This window comes from Podarcis liolepis (assembly GCF_965112155.1).
Source record: "Podarcis liolepis genome assembly, chromosome: 13".
Classification (NCBI taxonomy): domain Eukaryota; kingdom Metazoa; phylum Chordata; class Lepidosauria; order Squamata; family Lacertidae; genus Podarcis; species Podarcis liolepis.
The window spans coordinates 4,433,585-4,454,880 of NC_139573.1; the positions used below are offsets into that span (position 1 = coordinate 4,433,585).

At 50.5% G+C, this 21,296-nt stretch overlaps 1 protein-coding gene across 1 annotated transcript; it reads left to right on the forward strand.

Moving 5' to 3' along the window:
- The first annotated feature begins 1,580 nt into the window (after positions 1–1,580).
- On the forward strand, positions 1,581–21,080 carry TNFSF12 (TNF superfamily member 12). The gene is made up of 7 exons (XM_083472858.1): positions 1,581–2,038; positions 11,053–11,091; positions 11,608–11,692; positions 15,011–15,073; positions 15,332–15,367; positions 17,624–17,748; positions 19,524–21,080. The coding sequence occupies exons 1-7, from the start codon at positions 1,856–1,858 to the stop codon at positions 19,773–19,775; spliced, it is 783 nt and encodes a 260-aa protein (XP_083328984.1). The 5' UTR covers positions 1,581–1,855; the 3' UTR covers positions 19,776–21,080.
- Positions 21,081–21,296: the final 216 nt, after the last annotated feature.

The following is a 21,296-nucleotide window of genomic DNA, read 5'->3' on the forward strand; positions in this document are numbered from 1 at the left end:
TCCAAATCCTCACTTCGCAGGATGTATAGGAAAGTGACGTAATCGGGTTCCTATCACGACATTTCATTCCCCTCTGACATCACTGTTGACAACCTCCCCTCCATGCAACACGTGTGTGTGTGTGTGTACACACGTGGTAACACAGGGTAACACTTCCCGCATGGGACGGACTGTATTCCTCGAAAGCTATTGCTACCACTAAGCGGTTCAAGGTGCTACAAGACTCCTTGCTGTTTCCGATGTGACCCGTGCTTTATTCCGCGACGTTCACACGCCCATAGCTAACACGTGTCGACGCCTCAACTTTAAACCTACACCTTGAAAAAAAGTGGAGCGGGGAAAGGCACGATCGTTGATTCCCAAGTCCTGTGAGATCGCGCGCTTGGGCAGAAACCCCGGGTTTGTTTAATTGACGTCCCACCCCGGCCGCTAAAAAAACCCCAAACCCGTAACGTGTGAAGCTACATCCTCGCAAATCACCCCCAGGCAATCTAAGTACGTGTTGGGTAGAGGTGCGGGAGTTACACACAACCAAGAGGGCGACACTCGGGCAAGCGATCTCCTTCTTCGAGATGCGTTAACCTGCGGAACTCCCTGCTGCGTGCTCCCCAGCAGTTCATTCCAGCCCGCCAGCTTCGGCTATCCAAAAGCTGCCAAGCTCTATAATGAATTGAAAAAAATGTTGAAATATACATTTATAAAGAAACCAGAGGCTTTTCTTCTTGGAATAACAGGTTTGGAACTGCCCAAGAAAGATGTTCAATTATTTTTGTATGCCACAACTGCTGCCCGTGTTTTGGTAGCTAAAAAGTGGGAAACCCAAGAATTACCAACGGTGGAAGAATGGAAGGTGAAGATGGTGGATTTTTCGGAGCTAGCCAACCTGACCGGAAGAGTCCAGGAAGAATGGATTAAATTTAATGATTACTTAGTTAAATATGTTAAGTTACATTAACTGAAAACAGCTTGCAGACATTTAACTGGCTTAGGATTTTATTTATGTTAAGTGTCAAATTAATATGTTTAATTTCATAATGTGAAGGTCTAAGGATGTTAATGTTTAAGTTAAATTTCATAAGAACTGTGATTTGGAAAACAGTTAAAAGGACATGCAATGAAATTCAACCAAGGAGGAGCGAGGAAGTCACTTAACAATGTTAATAAGTGTAATTTCCAATAAGTGTTATTTTCAATAAGGTTATGATTTATGTTTGTCTTATGTGTTAGTTTGTTTATAATGTGAAAACCAATAAAAACTTTTTTTGCGGAAAAAAGAGGGCGACACTCGCGCGCGCGCTCTCCTTCTTCGGGACGCGTTAACCTGCGGAACTCCCTGCTGCGTGGTCCACAGCAGATCATTCCAGCCCGGCAGCTTCGGCTATCCAAAAGCTGCCAAGCTGGGTGGGGAAAGCAGCCAGGCAAGCAGTCCATAGTTTTCCACCAGCATCACCGGCCCCTGGGCTTCGTCTCCCTTCCCTAAGATAGACTGCCACCGAAGCTGGAGGCTCTACTTCGCGCGCTTGGAGCAGTAGGCGGCGGCCGCGGCTTCCTGTGCCGGCGCCCCCGGCCGGGCCTGCTCCGCCCTCGGCGCGCCGCAGCTCCGGCGGGCGTTTCCTGTCCGGATGCTGCTGTTTTGGTGCTGCTGCTCCGCCTCGGCCTCTCGCCGCCGGGGCTGCTGCTGGCAGGCGGCCGAGCGCGGCCTCCCCTCGACGGCCTCGCTGTTGCTGCAGCCGCCGCCGCCGCCTCCTGCTCGTCCTCCGGCGCCGCCTCTCCGCGCCCGGTCGCTTCCGCGCTTGCAATCGCCGTTCGCCGTCGCCGCCGCCGCCGGCCTGGTCCGCCCTCTCCTGCCCCGGCCATGGGGAGGCGCCGCCGGGCCCGGGAGCCGCCCGCCCGCCTGGTGCTGCTGGCGCTGGCGCTGGCCTCCGGCTCGGCGTTGCTGCTGGCCTCGCTCAGCCTCCTGCTGGCCGCCTGGCCCCGATCCAGCGCCCGCGCCGCCCAGCAAGAAGCGCCGCCCGCCGCCGCCGCCGCGGTGCCACAGGTGAGGGGCGCACGGCCAGCGCGCAAGGTTCCAGCCGCGCGTAATGCCAGCGAGGCGCACGGAAAGGTTCTTGGGGAGGAGGAGGGGGGACCCAACTTGGGCCCCCCCAGATCGCAGAGTTGCAGAGAGATTCGCACGGGGGGCGGCGAGGCGGACGGGCGGGGAGTAGCGGGAGGGAAGGCACCCTTAGGTGCAGCCAGCAGCACCCCTAAGGCGCACCCAGGGCTGGGCGAAAGCAGCGCAGGGCGTGCGTCCGGGAGGGCTGAGGAATGCGCTCCGCTGTGCGCACTTTAAGTCGGCGATAATCCGGCCACCTGCTGTAAACGCTGGAGACCCGGGGCAGAGGGGAGGGGCGCCTGCCTTGCAAGATGCGTATCTGCCAACAACACACACACACGTGTGACACTTTGGAGGTGAGCAGATTTATGGTTGCAGGAACTTAATCACACACACAGAGAGTGATTCTGAACAGGCATTGCCGGGGGTTGAGCTGGATGATCTTTGGAAGTCCCTTCCAGCTCTACAGTCCTGTATATAAATAAACGGAAGGGAGGAGGGAGATTGTAAATAGTGAGGCCAAGAGGCCAGGCGAGGCAAGACCTCAAACGCAAAGCTCAAATATGCCCAAGATAAGCGTTTGACAGTGAGCGATAAGGCACAACCATCTTAGCTTTGCCCTGCTGTTTCCAATCCTGTGGTGGGAGAGGAAGAAATTAACTCAGAGGGTACCAAACTTTTTGGGGGACCATTGCCCCCCCCAACTCTGCAATTCTCAGATTCCAAACAGCAACGATTAATTGCAACCCAATTAAAACTCTTGAACTGCGGTGATTAATTTGACCCAGCGATTCCAGCTGGTGGAAGTCATTTACAACTTCGGTGCCCCACGCCTGCCCCTTTACCCCTTGGCAATCCCACTGCCGCCCGGGTGATGCTGCCCATTTTGGGAGGCCCAGCACTAACTGATCCCTCTGGAAAAGGTGCAGGAGGCTGCCCGCACCTCCAGGGTCAGAGCAGAACAATGGGCATAAGATCTAGACCAGCCTTTGCCAAGCAGGCGTCCTCTCCACATGGGTTGGGGCTACGACTCCCCTCTGGAGGGCGCCCGGTTGGCAGAGCAGGCTGGTCTGTACCCAGCCAGTAAACAGTGCACAGCTCTGCACTGCTGGGAAACATTCCTAGACCCCTGAGGCAAAGCACACTGTTTGCCGCCTTGCAGGCATGCAATGCCCGACCACAGACCGCCACATGCCTGCCAACCCCTGCTGAGCCCTGGGCTGTGGGAAGCAGCCCAGTAGTTATTATGGTCTGCAGAGTGGGCATAACACTTCCTCCAGGTCCTTTAAATAGCTCTAAGTGGGTCACGTTCCCGCACCTTTCAGAAACCGCTGCGCTGCAGGCGGGAATTCAACCGGTGCAGCCTCTCCTCAGCATGCTGGTGCGTTGGGGAGAGAAACCAGGCTGGTGCGTTGGGGAGAGAAACCCCCTTTAACATACCATGTTTGAAACAACAGATGCGTTTACTTAGAGAAGCAGGGTGGGGTAGTGGTTAGAGTACTGGACTAGGGCCTGGGAGAGACCAGCGTTCCAGATGCGAATCTTGACGCCTCCCATTCGTGTTTCCCTGTGCAAATGGCTCTGTTTTAACGCTGCCAGGGGTTTGCTGCAGAGAAATCCTGCCGAGCGTGAGGATGGGGTTGGATTCGGGTGGGGAGAGGTCACCCGAGAGAGATCTCCCCGGCCCCAGCCCACCTTTCAGGTGGGGAAAGCGGAGAGCCTTCACAGCTTGGCCAAGCCCATCCAAGTGACTCAGTCGTTGGCCCGAGATTCGAACCTGGATCTTGCCAGAACTGCATGCTCGGAAAACCGAGTAAATCTCTTTGAGACAGCCTGGATGCTTTGACGACCTTGTGCCCTCCAGATGGTTCTGCCATGGACTAGTAATAAAACAGTCAGGCTGGGTTGGAGCAGCGGTTTTGTGGAAATGGTCCCTTTTGTTTGGAGCTGAAACCCCCAAACGAGTGGGGTGTGACGTGTGGTTCAGAGGGGAAGTCTCTGGTGCACCTTTTTCCCACCCCACCCGCTGGACCCACACGCCCAACAGCTGGGCTGGCCCCCCTGAGGCTGGAGGCCGGAGGGTCCTGGCTGCCTCTCCGTAGCAACCTCCCAATCGCTCCCTTCCCAGGCCTTTGCAAATAAAAACAAAAAGCCATCGCTGAGTGCTCCCATCTGTTAGACGCGAACGAGGCCCAGCAGAGTCCTCGAAAACGCAGAGGCTGTGCTGAAGCCCCAGGACTCCTCTGCAGCCGTCCAACCTGTCTGCACATGCAAATAGCCTGGCTGCAGGATCAGACCCATCTGGGCCAGCACCCTGCTCTCGCAGCGGCCAGCCAGATGCCCATTGTGGGAAAACTTCAGGATTCGAACTCCCTTCCCTCGTGTGGTTTCCAGCAACTAGTATGCAAAACAATTGCTGCCTTCCACGGTGGGGCCCAGAAGCCCCCCCCACCCCACCCCATAGCCTTCCCCTCCTCCATGAATTTGCCCGATCCTCTTTTTAAATCCATCCAAGTTGCAAGAAAAGAGATTTCAAGGAAACATCGGGAAGAATTTTCTGACAGCAAGAGCCATTTGATGGAGGGCAGTGGCGTAGCATGGGGGGTGCAGGGGGGGGCGGCCGCACCGGGCGCAACATCTGGGGGTTAGGGTTAGGGGGCGCAAATCCACGGGTTAGGGGGCGCAAATTATTTGCCTTGCCCCGGGTGCTGACAACCCACGCTACGCCACTGATGGAGGGATGGATTCCCTTGCAATGTGGTGGGTTCTCTCCTTCCTTGGCGGTTTTTAAACAGAGGTTGGGTGGCCATCTGTTATGGATGCTTTTGTTGAGATTCCTGGACTTGTAATAAATGAAAATCTGCCCTTCTTCCCTTATGGGGGACACAAGAGCCCTTATAGAGTCCTTATGTGGGTTCCCTATTGGTAGGAGAAGAGAACAGAGGCCAACCAGAGAATATTGAGAAGCAAAGCAGCTTGTAAGCCTGATCTTTATTGATCTGTTGCAACAGGGTGCCCCCTTCACACGCAGGAAAGGATGAGGACCCCGAACCAAGGTGTGCCCGCCCTTATATAGAAATTTTAAATTGCCCGCCTTGGTGTCCAAGACCACCCCAGAAACATCATACCTACATCACAGAAAGGGCGGTCTACAACAGAAATCTGAGTGCATTGTTTACCTCCTGTCTGGCAGGTTACTTGTTAATGCTTACTTGGTTGGATACCCCGGGGAGCCTGGCCAGTCTTTTCTAATGATAAATACTTAGTTCCTGAGCCAGGTCACAGGCTCACCCTATTCATACACAGACATACCCTTTAGACAGGATTTGTGAAGGAAAAGACAATGGGGAGGCTTTTCCATTTTCCTTTGACCTTGCAGAGAAATCATTTGGTCAGTTTGGGAGTCAAAATGGTTCCAGGGCTGTTTTCCTGTGCTGCTTCAGACATGTGGTTTATATATTTATGTACGTGTTTGCTTGGTACATTTATTATATATATATATAAGACCTTAATTTTTATATTTCAGACTAGATGACCCTCGGGGTCCCTTTCCAACTCTCCGATTCTCCCGATTCTAAGTTGGGGGCCATCCCTGCCTCTTGGAATCCCCCAATACAGTAGTTTAACTGTCCTGATGATAAAAGGAGCACCTCAAATCATTGTTTAATGTTTTCTCTTCTGTATGCTTGATGGCAAACGAGAGAGAGCTTCTGAGCATGCGCAGAGTTGTTTTACTTTAAAATAGAGCAATTGCGTCTTGCTCATCCTCCGCCCATGAGATGGGGATGGACGGACGGACATTCTTCTCCAGGTCGAAGGTCACATCCTACCAAGCCTCATCTGGTAGTACTTTGCAAGAATGACCTCCTCAGTTAATGAAGTCGACTGGTTCTTTGGAAACTTTCCCTTTTTCTAATGGGATGAAGATGAATCTACATTCTGGAAATTAAGAGACAGGTTTGCGTGGATGCGATAAGAAAACATACATTTCGCACAGTGCTTGTCTTTTCTGTGGTTTTTTTCTAGCCATACTGGAGTAGAAATGTTTTAATTGACTGATGAAGGACGCTGCTGCTTTTGGCCCTTAGATTCCCTCGGGCAAATCGTGGCATTGGCACTTGCAAGGGTACCTCTGAGCATGCTCTGAGTGCTGAGTGGCGACAGGTGTGGGCAGTGCACAACCCCGCGTCAGAAATTTGGAGTGCCACCAAAGCTAGCCCTACTCAGAGTAAAATTAACAGGCCTTCCTGAGTTGTTGTTTAGCCGTTTAGTCGTGTCCGACTCTTTGTGGCCACATGGACCAGAGCCCGCCAGGCACTCCTGTCTTCCACTGCCTCCTGCAGTTTGGTCAAACTCATGCTGGTAGCTTCGAGAACACTGTCCCACCATCTCGTCCTCCGTCGTCCCCTTCTCCTTGTGCCCTCCATCTTTCCCAACATCAGGGTCTTTTCCAGGGAGTCTTCTCTTCTCATGAGGTGGCCAAAGTCTTGGAGCCTGTCCTTCCAGTGAGCACTCAGGGCTGATTTCCTTCAGAATGGAGAGGTTGGATCTTCTTGCAGTCCATGGGACTCTCAAGAGTCTCTTCCAGCACCAGAATTCAAAAGCATCCGTTCTTCGGCCATCAGCCTTCTTTATGGTCCAGCTCTCACTTCCATACATCACTACTGGGAAAACCAGAGCTTTAACTATACGGACTTTTGTCGGCAAGGTGATGTCTCTGCTTTTTAAGATGCTGTCTAGGTTTGTCATTGCTTTTCTCCCAAGAAGCAGGCGTCTTTTAATTTTGTGGCTGCTGTCACCATCTGCAGTGATCATGGAGCCCAAGAAAGTAAAATCTCTCACTGCCTCCATTTCTTCCCGTTCTATTTGCCAGGAGGTGATGGGACCAGTGGCCATGATCTTCGTTTTTTTGATGTTGAGCTTCAGACCATATTTTGCGCTCTCCTCTGTCACCCTCATTAAAAGGTTCTTCAATTCCTCCTCACTTTCTGCCATCAAGGTTGTGTCATCTGCATATCTGAGGTTGTTGATATTTCTTCCGGCAAACTTAATTCCGGCTTGGGATTCATCCAGCCCAGCCTTTCGCATGATGAATTCTGCATATAAGTTAAACAAGCAGGGAGACAATATACAGCCTTGCCGTACTCCTTTCCCAATTTTGAACCAGTCAGTTGTTCCATATCCAGTTCTAACTGTAGCTTCTTGTCCCACATAGAGATTTCTCAGGAGACAAGTGAAGTGATCAGGCACTCCCATTTCTTTAAATTTGAGCGTGTCTGTTCTGCAGACTCGACAGCGCTGAGCTCAATATCAGATGGTTTCCGATGTTCCTGAAACGGTGACTGGCCGTTCTCACACCTCCTCTCCCCCAAATGTACTCCCCACCCCGCTATTTCCCCCCTTCCTGATGTTCCCCCTGACAGCAGAGAGGAGGATCTGAAATGCAACTTTTAAGAAAGGCGTTAGCAGCCGGGATGTTGGGAGAGACATGTTTTCTGGGTTTCCGGGGCAACCATCTCCAGGCTGAACTCCCTGCTCTCCAAAAAAAAAAAAAAAAACATCTCAGGGCTGCATTTTTGAACCCTTCCCAAAACCGTCCTCTCCCACAGGTACGGAGCAATAAATCAGCCTGGAACTTTGCATCGCTATCTTCTTAACATCCCTGAGTTAGATCTGCAGGGTTGAAATAAAAAAAAATTAATGTTCATAAATGTACCAAACAATCACGTGCATAGATATGGGGACCACATGTCTGGAGCAGCACAGGAAGACCGCCCTGAAACCATTTTGACTCCCCAACTGACCAAATGTTTTCTCTGCAAGGAGGGAGGGGGGTGAAGCAACCTTCCATTTGTCTCAGGAATTGGGTAATCACCATCTCAAAGGAATGGGCAGACTACCAGGAAAGGCAATCAGATAAGGCATTATCAGATAACCTGGCAGACAGGAAAAACAACGACACTCAAATTTCTGTTGTAGACCACCTTTTCTGTGATCATAGAATCATAGAGTTGGAATAGACCACAAGGGCCATCGAGTCCAACCCCCTGCCAAGCAGGAAACACCATCAGAGCACTCCTGACATATGGTTGTCAAGCCTCTGCTTAAAGACCTCCAAAGTAGGAGACTCCACCACACTCCTTGGCAGCAAATTCCACTGTCAAACAGCTCTTACTGTCAGGAAGTTCTTCCTAATGTTTAGGTGGAATCTTCTTTCTTGTAGCTTGGATCCATTGCTCCGTGTCCGCTTCTCTGGAGCAGCAGAAAACAACCTTTCTCCCTCCTCTATGTGACATCCTTTTATATATTTGAACATGGCTATCATATCACCCCTTAACCTCCTCTTCTCCAGGCTAAACATGCCCAGCTCCCTTAGCCGTTCCTCATAAGGCATCGTTTCCAGGCCTTTGACCATTTTGGTTGCCCTCCTCTGGACACGTTCCAGTTTGTCAGTGTCCTTCTTGAACTGTGGTGCCCAGAACTGGACACAGTACTCCAGGTGAGGTCTGACCAGAGCAGAATACAGTGGCACTATTACTTCCCTTGATCTAGATGCTATACTCCTATTGATGCAGCCCAGAATTGCATTGGCTTTTTTAGCTGCCGCGTCACACTGTTGGCTCATGTCAAGTTTGTGATCAACCAAGACTCCTAGATCCTTTTCACATGTACTGCTCTCAAGCCAGGTGTCCCCCATCTTGTATTTATGCCTCTCATTTTTTTTTGCCCAAGTGCAATACTTTACATTTCTCCCTGTTAAAGTTCATCTTGTTTGTTTTGGCCCAGTTCTCTAATCTGCCAAGGTCGTTTTGAAGTGTGATCCTGTCCTCTGGGGTGTTAGCCACCCCTCCCAGTTTGGTGTCATCTGCAAATTTGATCAGGATGCCCTTGAGTCCATGTAGGTATGATGTTTGTGGGGGGTGGTCTTGGGTTACACCCCTTCTGTGATGTATCTATGATGTATGGAGGGGTGGTCTTGGACTCCAGGGTAGGCAATTTAAATGTCTATATAAGTGTGGGCACACCTTGGTTCTGGGTCCTCCTCCTTTCCTGCGTGTGAGGGGAGCACCCTGTTGCAACAGTTCAATAAAGATCAGGCTTACGAGCTGCTTTGCTTCTCGATATTCTCTGGTCGGCCTCTGTTATTTTCTCCGACCGATGGAGAACCTGCAAATGACTCTATAAGGGCTCCTGTGTCCCCCGTAAGGGAATAAGGGCAGATTTTTCTTTATTGCAATATATTTTTTCTTAGCGTGCTTCAAACCCCTCAGGACCCGAGCAAATTTCGACAGCGATATTTTGCCCTTGTTGAAGCCAGTGTTAGAAATGCAGATATATAAGGCATTATTGTTTTTCATTTCAGCTCTATACCGCTTTAAACCTCAGAGTGGTTTACATTAAGGCATCATATGACACCAATTCCAGAATAAACCAAATGCGAGCTTCGAGGAAAATATCCCAGATCCTTCTCTAAGTGACATTTTTCTTTCCGTATAATTGTTTACCTACTTCATTTCTACAGCTTCCCCATAGCAGAAGGACTCTGGGAAGGCAGTGGGGTGTAGTGGTTAGAGTGTCGGACTAGGACCTGGGAGATGAGGGTTCAAATCCCCCACACTGGGCGACCTTGGAGTTAAGTCTCAGCCTCCTAAACTACCTTACAGGGTCGTTGTGGGAATTAATTGGGGAGGAATTAATCGTACTCGTCAGAGAATAAATTGGGAGATAAATGCAACAAATAATCTCTTCCACTCACCTGCTTAAAAAAGCTGGAGGGGCCAGCCGGGTGGACATGGCCGTTGCCAACCCGGCCTCCAGAGAGCTTCAGGGGGCCGCAGTTGGACCCACGCCAGTCGCACGAATGAGAACAACAACAACAAATTTCACAAGGGAAAAATGGCGCCTGGACATTCCTTTGTAGCGACCGTAACCAAGGTTTAAGGTGGGATTTGCCTTATATATCTGAGTTTCCAACACTGGTCCCTCTTTGAAGCAGGGTCTGCTCCTTTTGTAATAAACAAAAATCTGCCCTTATTCCCTTATGGGGGACACAAGAGCTCTTATAGAGTCCTTTTCAGGTTCTCCGTTGGTCGGAGAAAAGAACAGAGGCCAGCCAGAGAATATTGAGAAGCAAAGCAGCTCGTAAGCCTGATCTTTATGGAACTGTGGCAACAGGGTGCCCCCTTCACACGCAAGAGAAGGAGGAGGACCCCGAACTAAGGTGTGCCCACCCTTATATAGAAATTTTAAATTGCCCGCCCTGGAGTCCAAGACCACCCCCAGAAACATCATACCTACATCACAGAAAGGGTGGTCTACAACAGAAATCTGAGTGCGTTGTTTATCTCCTGTCTGGCAGGTTACCTGTTAATGCTCACTTGACTGGATACCCTGGGGAGCCTGGCCAGTCTTTTGTAATGACAAATACTTAGTTCCTGAGCCAGGTCACGGGCTCACCCTATTCATACACAGACATACCCTTAAGACAGGATTTGTGAAGGAAAAGACAATGGGGAGGCTCCCCCACCTCCTCCCTCCTTGCAGAGAAAACGTTTGGTGAGTTTGGAAGTGAAAATGGTTTCAGGGCGGTCTTCCTGTACTGCTCCAGACATGTGGTCCACACATCTATGTATGCACTTGGTTGGTACATTTAGGAACATTTATACAGTGGTACCTTGGGTTAAGTACTTAATTCGTTCCGGAGGTCCATTCTTAACCTGAAACTGTACTTAACCTGAAGCACCAGTTTAGCTAATGGGGCCTCCAGCTGCCGCTGGAGAACGATTTCTGTTCTCATCCTGAAGCAAAGTTCTTAACCCAAGGTACTATTTCTGGGTTAGCAGGGTCTGTAACCTGAATCGTATGTAACCTGAAGCGTCTGTAACCCGAGGTATCACTGTGTGTATATATGAGACCTTAATTTTTTTATTTCACTTTTCTTTCCCTTTGATCCCCAGGAGCTGCTGTCTGAGGATGACGCCGAAGAGCTGGACCCGGTATGTGGCTCTCTCTCCCATGAATTTTACCATCTAACGAGACCATGGATCCATAAAACGAAAGCAATAATCAATGTACTGTACTATTAAATAAATAAGACAGTATTGTAGATGATAAAAATTTAAATAATTTTGTTCCCCTTACCTGCACTGATGATGGTCATTGTTTGGATGGGGGTCTTTTATCGCAAAAAACAAATTAACCAAAAAAGCCTCAAAAATGCAAAATAAATAGCAAAAACAAAAGCGCCAAACTTAATCCGTTCCAGAAGTCTGTTTGACTTCCAAAATGTTTGAAAACCAAGACGCGGCTTCTGATTGGTGTGGGCGCCCCTGAAACGATAGCCAACAGCCGCATCGGACGTTCAGCTTCCGAAAAACGTTCGAAAACCGAAACACATACTTCCGGGTTTTTGGCATTTGAGAACCAAGGTGTTTGAGAACCAAGGTACCACTGTATACTGTACCTGTAATTTTGCCTGCCCTCTGTCTTGCATTGTCCTTCTCTCCCTCTAGGTGGTGCTGTCTACCGGCTGGAGCAGCCAAGGCAAGTTCCTGCACCATTTTGCCCAGCAGGGGGCGCTGCGGCAGAGGAGACAGGGTGAGTGTCGCCGCCTCCCTCAATGGAGTGGACGGGGAGGGGAGCAGGCGAGGCCCCTGATAGGTCAGGGAATGTGGGAGTCGTACAGGTGAAACTCGAAAAATTAGAATATTGTGGAAAAGTTCGTTTATTTCAGTAATTCAACTTAAAAGGCGAAACTAATATATGAGACTTGTGACATGCAAAGCGAGATATGTCAAGCGTTTATTTGTTATAATTGTGATGATCATGTCATACAGCTGATGAAAACCCCAAATTAACAATCTCAGAAAATTAGAATATTAAATGAAATCAGCAAAACGAGGGTTGCAAACGAGGACCTATGAGAAGTAGAAGCATGCATATGTACTCAGTACTTGGTTTGGGCCCCTTTTGCATCAATTACTGCCTCAATGCGCCGTGGCATGGATGCTCTTAGCCTGTGGCTCTTAGACCAGGAAGCTTCCATAGCAGCCTTCAGCTCTTCTGCATTGCTCGGTCTCATGTCTCTCATCTTTCTCTTGGCAATGCCCCATAGATTCTCTGGGGTTCAGGTCAGGCGAGTTTGCTGGCCAATCAAGCACAGTGATCCCATGGGCATTGCACCAGGTTTTGGTACTTTGGGCAGTGTGGGCAGGTGCCAAAGTCCTGCTGAAAATGAAATCAGCATCACCATAAAGCTCGTCTGCGGAAGGAAGCATGAAGTGCTCCAAAATCTCCTGGGAGACGGCTGCGTTGACCCTGGACTTAACGGAGCACAGTGGACCCACACCAGCTGATGACATGGCTCCCCAAATCTCTTTTTTCTGATGAGAGCAGCTTTTGCATCTCATTTGGAAACCAAGGACCCAGAGTCTGGAGGAAGAACGGGGAGGCACACAATGCCAGATGCTTGAAGCCCAATGTGAAGTTTCCACAGTCTGTGCTGATTTGGGGATGTTTCAGACTGCAACTCCCAGCCACCCCCAGCTAGCACTGCCGTGCAGTGACGATGGGAGTTGTAGTCCGACGTGGCTGGGCATCTGGGGCTGGAAGGGGTTCTGGTGCTAAGCCTTCACATCCCAGGAACGGCTTCAGCAGGCCAGCGAAACCAGGCGAGGGTCAGCGACGGGTCTCAAACCCACCTGTTTTGAAAAACAATGGAGTTCACCTCAGGGGGTGAAGTCAAGGGGAGACGGGACGGCGAAGGCTGACCTAGGCCGCATTCACACTGGACTTCTGAAACAGCACCACGCCACTTTAAACAGCCAGTTTCAAAAAAATTATTGATTTTCCAAAAATGTTAAACAGACAAACATAAATCTCAACCGTAATTAAACCAATCTTAGTAACATTGTTAAGTGACTTCCTTGCTTCCCCCTAGTTGAATTTCAGTGTATATCATTTTAACAGTTTTCCAAAACCAATTTTCTCATAAAATTAACTTAATCACTTAACATCTTTCTTTCTTTCTAATTTAAACATATTAATTCCTAACACTACATATTTAAATCCTAAGCCTATCGGATAATTGCAAGCTTCTCCAGTTAAATTATCTTAACATATTTAACTAAATAGTCTTTAAATTTCATCCATTCCTCCTGGTCCTCCTCCTCCTTCCGGTCGCGGACTCTTCCAGTCAGGTCAGCTAGCCCCGAAAAGTCCATCATCTTCACCTGCCATTCTTCCACTGTTGGAACTTCTTGTGTTTTCCAATTCTTAGCTAACAAAATCCTTGCTGCAGTTGTGGCATACAGGGAGATGTAGTTTGTTAAGGTTGCTGAGAGTCACAAGGCAACCCCTGTTCCCCTGCTGGAACTACAGTTTCCAGAGTGGCGTAAAAACCAGTCCCTCTTCGCTGGGAACTCTGGGATTCGTAGCTCTCTGAGGGGAACAGGAGGGGTTTCCTAACACCTCCCAGTAAACTACAGCTCCCGGAATCCGCAACTCTCTCCGCCATCCTATAACTAGGCGCTGGCTGGAATCGTGCATTCACACCTGTGCCTTATAGACCTAGCAAGGCTCAATCCAGCTCTAAGGTAAAGGTAAAGGGACCCCTGACCATTAGGTCCAGTCGTGGCCGACTCTGGGGTTGCGGTGCTCATCTCGCTTTATTGGCCGAGGGAGCCAACGTACAGCTTCCTGGTCATGTGGCCAGCAGGACTAAGCCGCTTCTGGCAAACCAGAGCAGCGCATGGAAACGCCGTTTACCTTCCTGCCAGAGCGGTACCTATTTATCTACTTGCACTTTGACGTGCTTTCGAACTGCTAGGTTGGCAGGAGCAGGGACCGAGCAACGGGAGCTCACCCCGTCGCGGGGATTCGAACCACCGACCTTCTGATTGGCAAGTCCTAGGCTCTGTGGTTTAACCCACAGCGCCACCCACGTCCCCTACCGAGCTCTACCTCTATTTTAAATCAGAACCAGTGAAGGCGGAGAAGGTCCTGTGTGAGTGTCTGGAGGCGGTTGGAGGATGGATGGCGGCTAACAGATTGAGGTGGAATCCTGACAAGACAGAAGTACTCTTCTTGGGGGACAGGAGGCGGGGAGGTGTGGAGGACTCCCTGGTCCTGAATGGGGTAACTGTGCCCCTGAAGGACCAGGTGCGCAGCCTGGGAGTCATTTTGGACTCACAGCTGTCCATGGAGGCGCAGGTCAGTTCTGTGTCCAGGGCAGCTGTCTGCCAGCTCCATCTGGGACGCAGGATGAGACCCTCCCTGCCTGCAGACTGTCTGGCCAGAGTGGTGCATGCTCCAGTTATCTCTCGCTCGGACTACTTCAATGCGCTCTACGTGGGGCTACCTTTGAAGGTGACCCAGAAACTACAACTAATCCAGAATGCGGCAGCCAGACTGGTGACTGGCAGTGGCCGCCGAGACCACATAACACCAGTCCAGAAAGACCTACATTGGCTCCCAGTACGTTTCTGAGCACAATTCAAAGTGTTAGTGTTGACCTTGAAAGCCCTAAACAGTCTCAAAGGCCCAGTTTACCTGAAGGAGCATCTCCACCCCCATCGTTCAGCCCGGACTCTGAAGTCCAGCTCCGAGGGCCTTCTGGCGGTTCCCTCCCTGTGAGAAGCCAAGTTACAGGGAACCAGGCAGAGGGCCTTCTCGGTGGTGGCGCCCTCCCACCAGATGTCAAAGAGAAAAATAACTACCAAACTTTTAGAAGACATCGGATGGCAGCCCTGTTTAGGGAAGTTTTTTAATGTTTAATAGGTTATTTTTTTAGTGTTTTGTTGGAAGCTGCCCAGAGTGGCTGGGGAAACCCAGATGTACATAATAAATTATTATTATTATTATTATTATTATTATTATTATTATTATTATTATTATTAATTTCTCCCCATTTCACAGCTGCCAAAGGCAAGCGCTCCCGGCCTCGGAGACCCAGCACTGTCTCAGCTGCGCACTACGAAGGTGAGAGAACGTGTGGCACGCTCCCTTGCGCCTTGCGCCCAGATCTGGCCCCACCCAGCCCACCTGCCGGGGGAAGAAAGCGGGGACCCTTCCCACAGCCCCCCTGCTTTTATTTGGAAGGGACTGCTTTGGTTTGGGCGGGGATCATCTTTCTCGCCAAACGGTGCTTCTCGCACTCTCAGGAACCCGCTCACGATCCCCTAGACTAGAGAACCCAGGAGTCCTGCCTGACCCCGTCTTTTATTTTTATTCTTTCAGTGCAGCCCACCGAAGGACGAGCTGGGATCCAGGCAGGTAACACTTCTTGGGCTGGGGCTTCTCTAATGGCTGGGTGGGGAGAAGAGGGGAAGGCTTCTGAGACCCTGTCTGCACCCTACGTTTAATAATAATAATAATAATAATAATAATAATAATAATAATAATAATTTTTTTTTTTATTTATACCCCAGCCTTCCTGGTTCAAAAACCGGGCTCAGGGCGGCTAACAGCAACTTTAAAACACTTAATTATAAAAGCAGCATAAAATACAGTATAAAAACATGAATAATAAAAAAATTCAAAAATCAATTAGATAATCCCCAGGGCTAGCTGGCTGGATTGGTCCTACTTGGGCCAGCGAGGAGGCAAGGGGAGAATTAGCTGCGGGGTCTCAGAGTGGGTGATCTTCATAAAAAGGGGAGGGGGAAGGAAGGAAGGGGAATAAAAGATCAGGCTAAGTTCAAATTAAAGGCCAGGCGGAATAGCTCTGTCTTACAGGCCCAATGGAAGGAGGTTAAGTCCTGCAGGGCCCTGGTCTCATGGGACAGAGCATTCCACCAGGTTGGGGCCACCACTGAGAAGACCCTGGCCCTGGTGGAGGATAGTCTGACTTCCTTAGGGCCCAGGACCTCTAAACTATGATTATTCATGGACCTTAAGGTCCTCTGTGGGGCAGACCAGGAGAGGCGGTCCGGTAAATACAAGGGCCCTAAGCAGGCCACTTTAAACAGTCATGGCTTTCCCCAAAGGATTCTGGGAGCTGTAGTTTGTTATGGGTGCTGACAGTCATTGGGAGACCCCCTATTCTCCCCTCACGGAACTACAGTTCCCAGAGCTGTTTAACAACCAATCCCTCTTCGCAGGGAATTCTGGGAAACGTAGGTCAGGGAGTGGAATGGGGCCTCCTCTCAGTGCCATGACAAACTACAGCTCCCAGAATCCTTCAGGGGAAGCCAGGGGTGTTTAATGTGGTACGATACAGCTTTAAACGTGTAGCGAAAACGGGTCCTGGGTAATATTTCAACAGGACTTCCAAAGTGGGGATTTTTATCCATCTGCACCAAGTGGTATTGTGCCACATTAAATCGTCAAGCCTTCCCCCCTCCCAAGAGAACCCTGGGAACTGTAGTTTGCTAAGGATGCTGGGAGTTGATAGGAGACCCTGTTCCCCTCGCAGAGCTATAATTCCCTGGGAAGAAGGATTAACTGTTAAACCTCTCTGAGAATTGTATCTCCGCGCCTTTGGCAAACTACAACTCCCAGGGTTCTGTGGGGGAAGCTGAGACCGTTCAGAGGGGTATCAAGGCACTTTAAATGTATGGCTGTGAATGTGTGTGTAGTTTTTTAAATATCCACAAATGTTTCACCGCATTTTTCACCCCATAAGACGCACCTGACCATAAGACGCACCTAGTTTTTAGAGGAGGAAAACAAGAAAAAAAATATCCTGAACAGTGGATGTATGATTTTTGTGGTTCATGCTGTGGCCACAGACATGTGATCTGATGGTGAATTTGGGGTGACCCAATGCAAAAAATCCCGAGGATCCATGTGGATCTGTGCTTTGTAACCACTTTTTGCGCCATTGTGGCCCCAGGAAACAGTGGGTGCGCGATTTTTGTGGTGCAGGCTGTAGCCACGGACATGCTATGTGATCTGATGGTGAATTTCGGGTGAATCCTGAGGATCCACGTGGATCCGTTCTTATTTTTTATATATGCAGTTGTTGAAAAAGGTAAAGGGACCCCTAACCATTAGGTCCAGTCGTGGCCGACTCTGGGGTTGCAGCACTCATCTCGCTTTATTGGCTGAGGGAGCCGGCGTACAGCTTCCGGGTCATGTGGCCAGCAGGACTAAGCAAACCAGAGCAGCGCACAGAAACGCCGTTTACCTTCCCGCCGGAGCGGTACCTATTTATCTACTTGCACTTTGAGGTGCTTTCGAACTGCTAGGTTGGCAGGAGCAGGGACCGAGCAACGGGAGCTCACCCCGTCGCGGGGATTCGAACCGCCGACCTTCTGATCGGCAAGTCCTAGGCTCTGTGGTTTAACCCACAGCGCCACCCATGTCCCTGTATGCAGTTGTTACATACATACATATACACGTGTGTGTGCGCATGGCACCATTCACATAACAAAAACTACTGTAGATATTTTATCAAAATTTTCAAAATCAGGACCCCGCTGGGTAATCGAACCAGGGGTAGCGAGGCAAAGGGGAGAGATTTGGAGAGATGCTTTTCCAGCCACAAACTTCCCAACCGTTTCCTTCTCCCCCCACCCTGCCCCATAGATGCTGACGGGACCATCCGCGGGTGGGTGGAAGCTAAACTCAACACGACGAGCCCCCTCCGTTACGACAGCAGCCGGGGCGAATTCAGGGTGGCCAAGAGGGGCCTATATTACCTGTACTGCCAGGTGAGGGCATGAAAGGTAATCTGGGGCCAGGGAGGGTCCAGGTGGTTTTGGTGTTCTCAGGGGGGGGGGAGCGGAGACTTGTGGGTAAAAAGAGCAAGGCATCCTGGGAAATGATGAACTTTGGTTCTTGGGGGGCGGGGGGAAGAGGGAGAAAGAACATTTCCCAAAGTTGTCAGTATTGATCTCCCCGGGGTTGGTGGGCTGCGGAGGGGCAAATAAAGGTCTAGAGGTCAAAAGGGGGTTTACAGGTCTCAGCAATAAAGGGCACGAGCATGTACAGAGTGCCTCTGTCTGGCCAACAAGGACCCTCCATATCCCATCTCTTTAGGTGAGATTAAGAAAAAAAAATACAGCGTCGTCATTCTTTTGACCTTCTTTATTATTGCTAGCTAACAGTGACGGGTGATTAATGTGAATTGTAAATACAGTGGTACCTCGGGTTACAGACGCTTCAGGTTACAGACTCCGCTAACCCAGAAATAGTACCTCGGGTTAAGAACTTTGCTTCAGGATGAGAACAGAAATCGTGCAGCGGCAGCAGCAAGAGGCCCCATTAGCTAAAGTGGTGCTTCAGGTTGAGAACAGTTTCAGGTTAAGAACGGACCTCCGGAATGAATTAAGTACTTAACCCGAGGTACCACTGTACTGACATTTCTTGACTTCTTTCTTGTTGCGAGTTCGCGAGGATTTGGGTTGGGCCGGTGAAAGGTGTAGGTTAAGCCGATCGAGGGGTCAGCTGAACTCAATGTTTGGGAAATAACAACAACAACAATTTATTATTTATATCCTGCCTATTTGGCCAAGTTTCCCCAGCCACTCTGGGCGGCTCCCAATTGAGTGTTAAAAACAATACAGCATTAAATTTAAAAAACTTCCCTAAACAGGGCTGCCTTCAGATGTCTTTTAAAGACAAGATAGCTGCTTATTTCCTTGACATCTGCTGGGAGGGCGTTCCACAGGGCGTACGCCACCACCGAGAAGGCCCTCTGCCTGGTTCCCTGTAACCTCACTTCTCGCAGGGAGGGAACCGCCAGAAGGCCCTCGGAGCTGGACCTCAGTGTCCGGGCAGAACAATGGGGGTGGAGACGCTTCTTCAGGTCTACTGGGCCTTTGAGGCCGTTTAGGGCTTTCAAGGTCAGCACCAACACTTTGGATTGTGCTCAGAAACGTTCTGGGAGCCAATGTAGGTCTTTCAAGACCGGTGTTATGTGGTCTCAGCAGCCACTCCCAGTCACCAGTCTAGCTGCCGCATTCCGGATTAGTTGTAGTTTCCGGGTCACCTTCAAAGGTAGCCCCACGTAGAGCACATTGCAGTAGTCCAAGCGGGAGATAACCAGAGCATGCACCACTCTGGAGAGACAGTCTGCGGGCAGGTGGGGTCTCATCCTGCGTACCAGATGGAGCTGATAAACAGCTGCCCTGGACACAGAATTAACCTGCACCTCCATGGACAGCAGTGAGTCCAAAATGTCTCCCAGGCTGCGCACCTGGTCCTTCAGGGGCACAGTTGCCCCATTCAGGACCAGGGAGTCCCCCACACCCGCCTCCTGTCCCCCAAGAACAGTACTTCTGTCTTGTCAGGATTCCACCTCAATTTTATCTCCAAGGAGGAGATAACCAGAGCATGCACCACTCTGGCAAGAGTTCAGGCGGCTGCCTGCGAGGGATTCTTTAGCTGAGATTCCTTCATTGCAGGGGGGTTAGGCTGGATGGCCTTTGGGGGTCCCAGACAATTCTGCGATTCTGAGCTTATTCTCCATGTCACCCCTTGCCAGGTCCATTTCAACGAAGGGAAGACCATCTACATGAAGCTGGACATCATGTTAGACGGCGAGCTGGCCCTGCGCTGCCTGGAGCAGTTCCCCCCCACCAGCTCTGGGCCCCAGGACCCCGAACTTCGCGTCTGCCAGGTCTCCGGCCTAGTCCTGCTCCGGCCCGACGAGTCCATCCGCGTCCGCACCATTGCCAATGTCCGCCTCAAGGCTGACCGTTACCTCACCTACTTCGGTCTCTTCCAAGTCCACTGAGACGAGGGGCGCTGGGGATCCGTTGAGAGGGAGGAGCTGGATGGTGCGCCCTCGCCCTTCGGGGAGCTGGATGTGGGGGTTCAGAGAGGAAGGGGGCAGGAGCCGCTACGGACTCGATTCCTGCGTTGTACGGAGTTGGAATGGATGACCCTCAGGGTCCCTTTCACTTCTACGGTTGTAGGACACCCTGCGTTCAGTCTTTCGGCCTTCCCGGCTCCCAGATCGGAGCAGCGCCGACGATTCGTTCCCCCTCCGCTCCCGATCTGGAACTTCCCGTTAAAGACGACTTGGTCCATTTTTGCGGTGCGGAAAAGCTGCTGGCCCCACTGCGGCCAGACGCCGCCTTGCCACCCGTCCCAGGCTTGGCACCCCGTTGTTGCGAACAGGTGGGCCTCAGCCCTTGCGATTTGTGATTCCTGCGTCGCATTGCAGGGGGTTGGTTTGGATGACCCTCGGGGTCCCTTCCAACTCGATGAAAACAGAAGCCACAAACCAAAAAGAGAGAAAGGAAAGAGGAACTGGGTCATTTGCATGGGCTCCCTAGACGATCACTGCCTTTCCTTCTGGAAATTGTATTTTTCGCTGCTACACTTCTGCCTCTGCCGGGATCTGTGCCTTCCTAAATTTACGACGCCTCGTGTTCCCTACGTTATTCTGCTTTGTTTTCCGTTTTGTTTTCCGATTTTGTTTCTTGGAAGCTGCTGGACATTTGCCGTGGGTTGGGCTGGATGACGCCCCCCAAAAACTCTGCAATTCTACGATTGTTTCAAAAGCCGTCCTGCTATCATGGAGAGAAAGAGTCGCTGCAGAGGACCCTGCCAGCTTCAGCCCTTCTGACATATATACTGCTTCATGCCATGCGCAGTATATAACGCAAAGTTTAGAGCCACATCTTGTACATAGAGACTGCAATTCGGGCAGCGGCCAGCAGGAGGCGACATAGACACACACACAGGAACAGGAAACGGCCTGTTTTGGTGGATCCCTCCCATTGCATCCAGTCGAGGGCCAATGGGATTCAAAGAAGCTTCCCATTGGCCACGGAGAGCAAAAGGGGATTTTTCAAAGGACAACACATAGGCTGAGGTCTCTGTCCCTGCAGATAGATAGATATACAGTATAATCTCTGCTAGCCAGTGCCGGACTTGGATAGGGGGGGAGGGCCTGATCCTGTTGAATGGAAAGAGATGCTGCTGTTACATTACCTGTTCATACCTGGGGCAGTGGGAGGGGCTGGGGTTTTAATGACCTGTTAATAACAGAAGAAAAGCCTTCTTAAAAAAAATAATAACATGAACATGTTTATTTCCTTTTCAGTCGCAAAGTGGGGCACACAAACACACATAGCTTAGTTCTCAGACCTCACCCCCCCAGGCCAAAGTCCGTTTTGGGGGCCTAATCCGGCCCCTGTGGCTGTTTATTTCCTGGGGTAAAACCCTAAAAAAAGTTCAACGACTCCAATCCTAAAAAAAAGGCCAACAACTTTGGTTGGCCCTTTGGTCTGCCCTCGCGGCCCTTCAC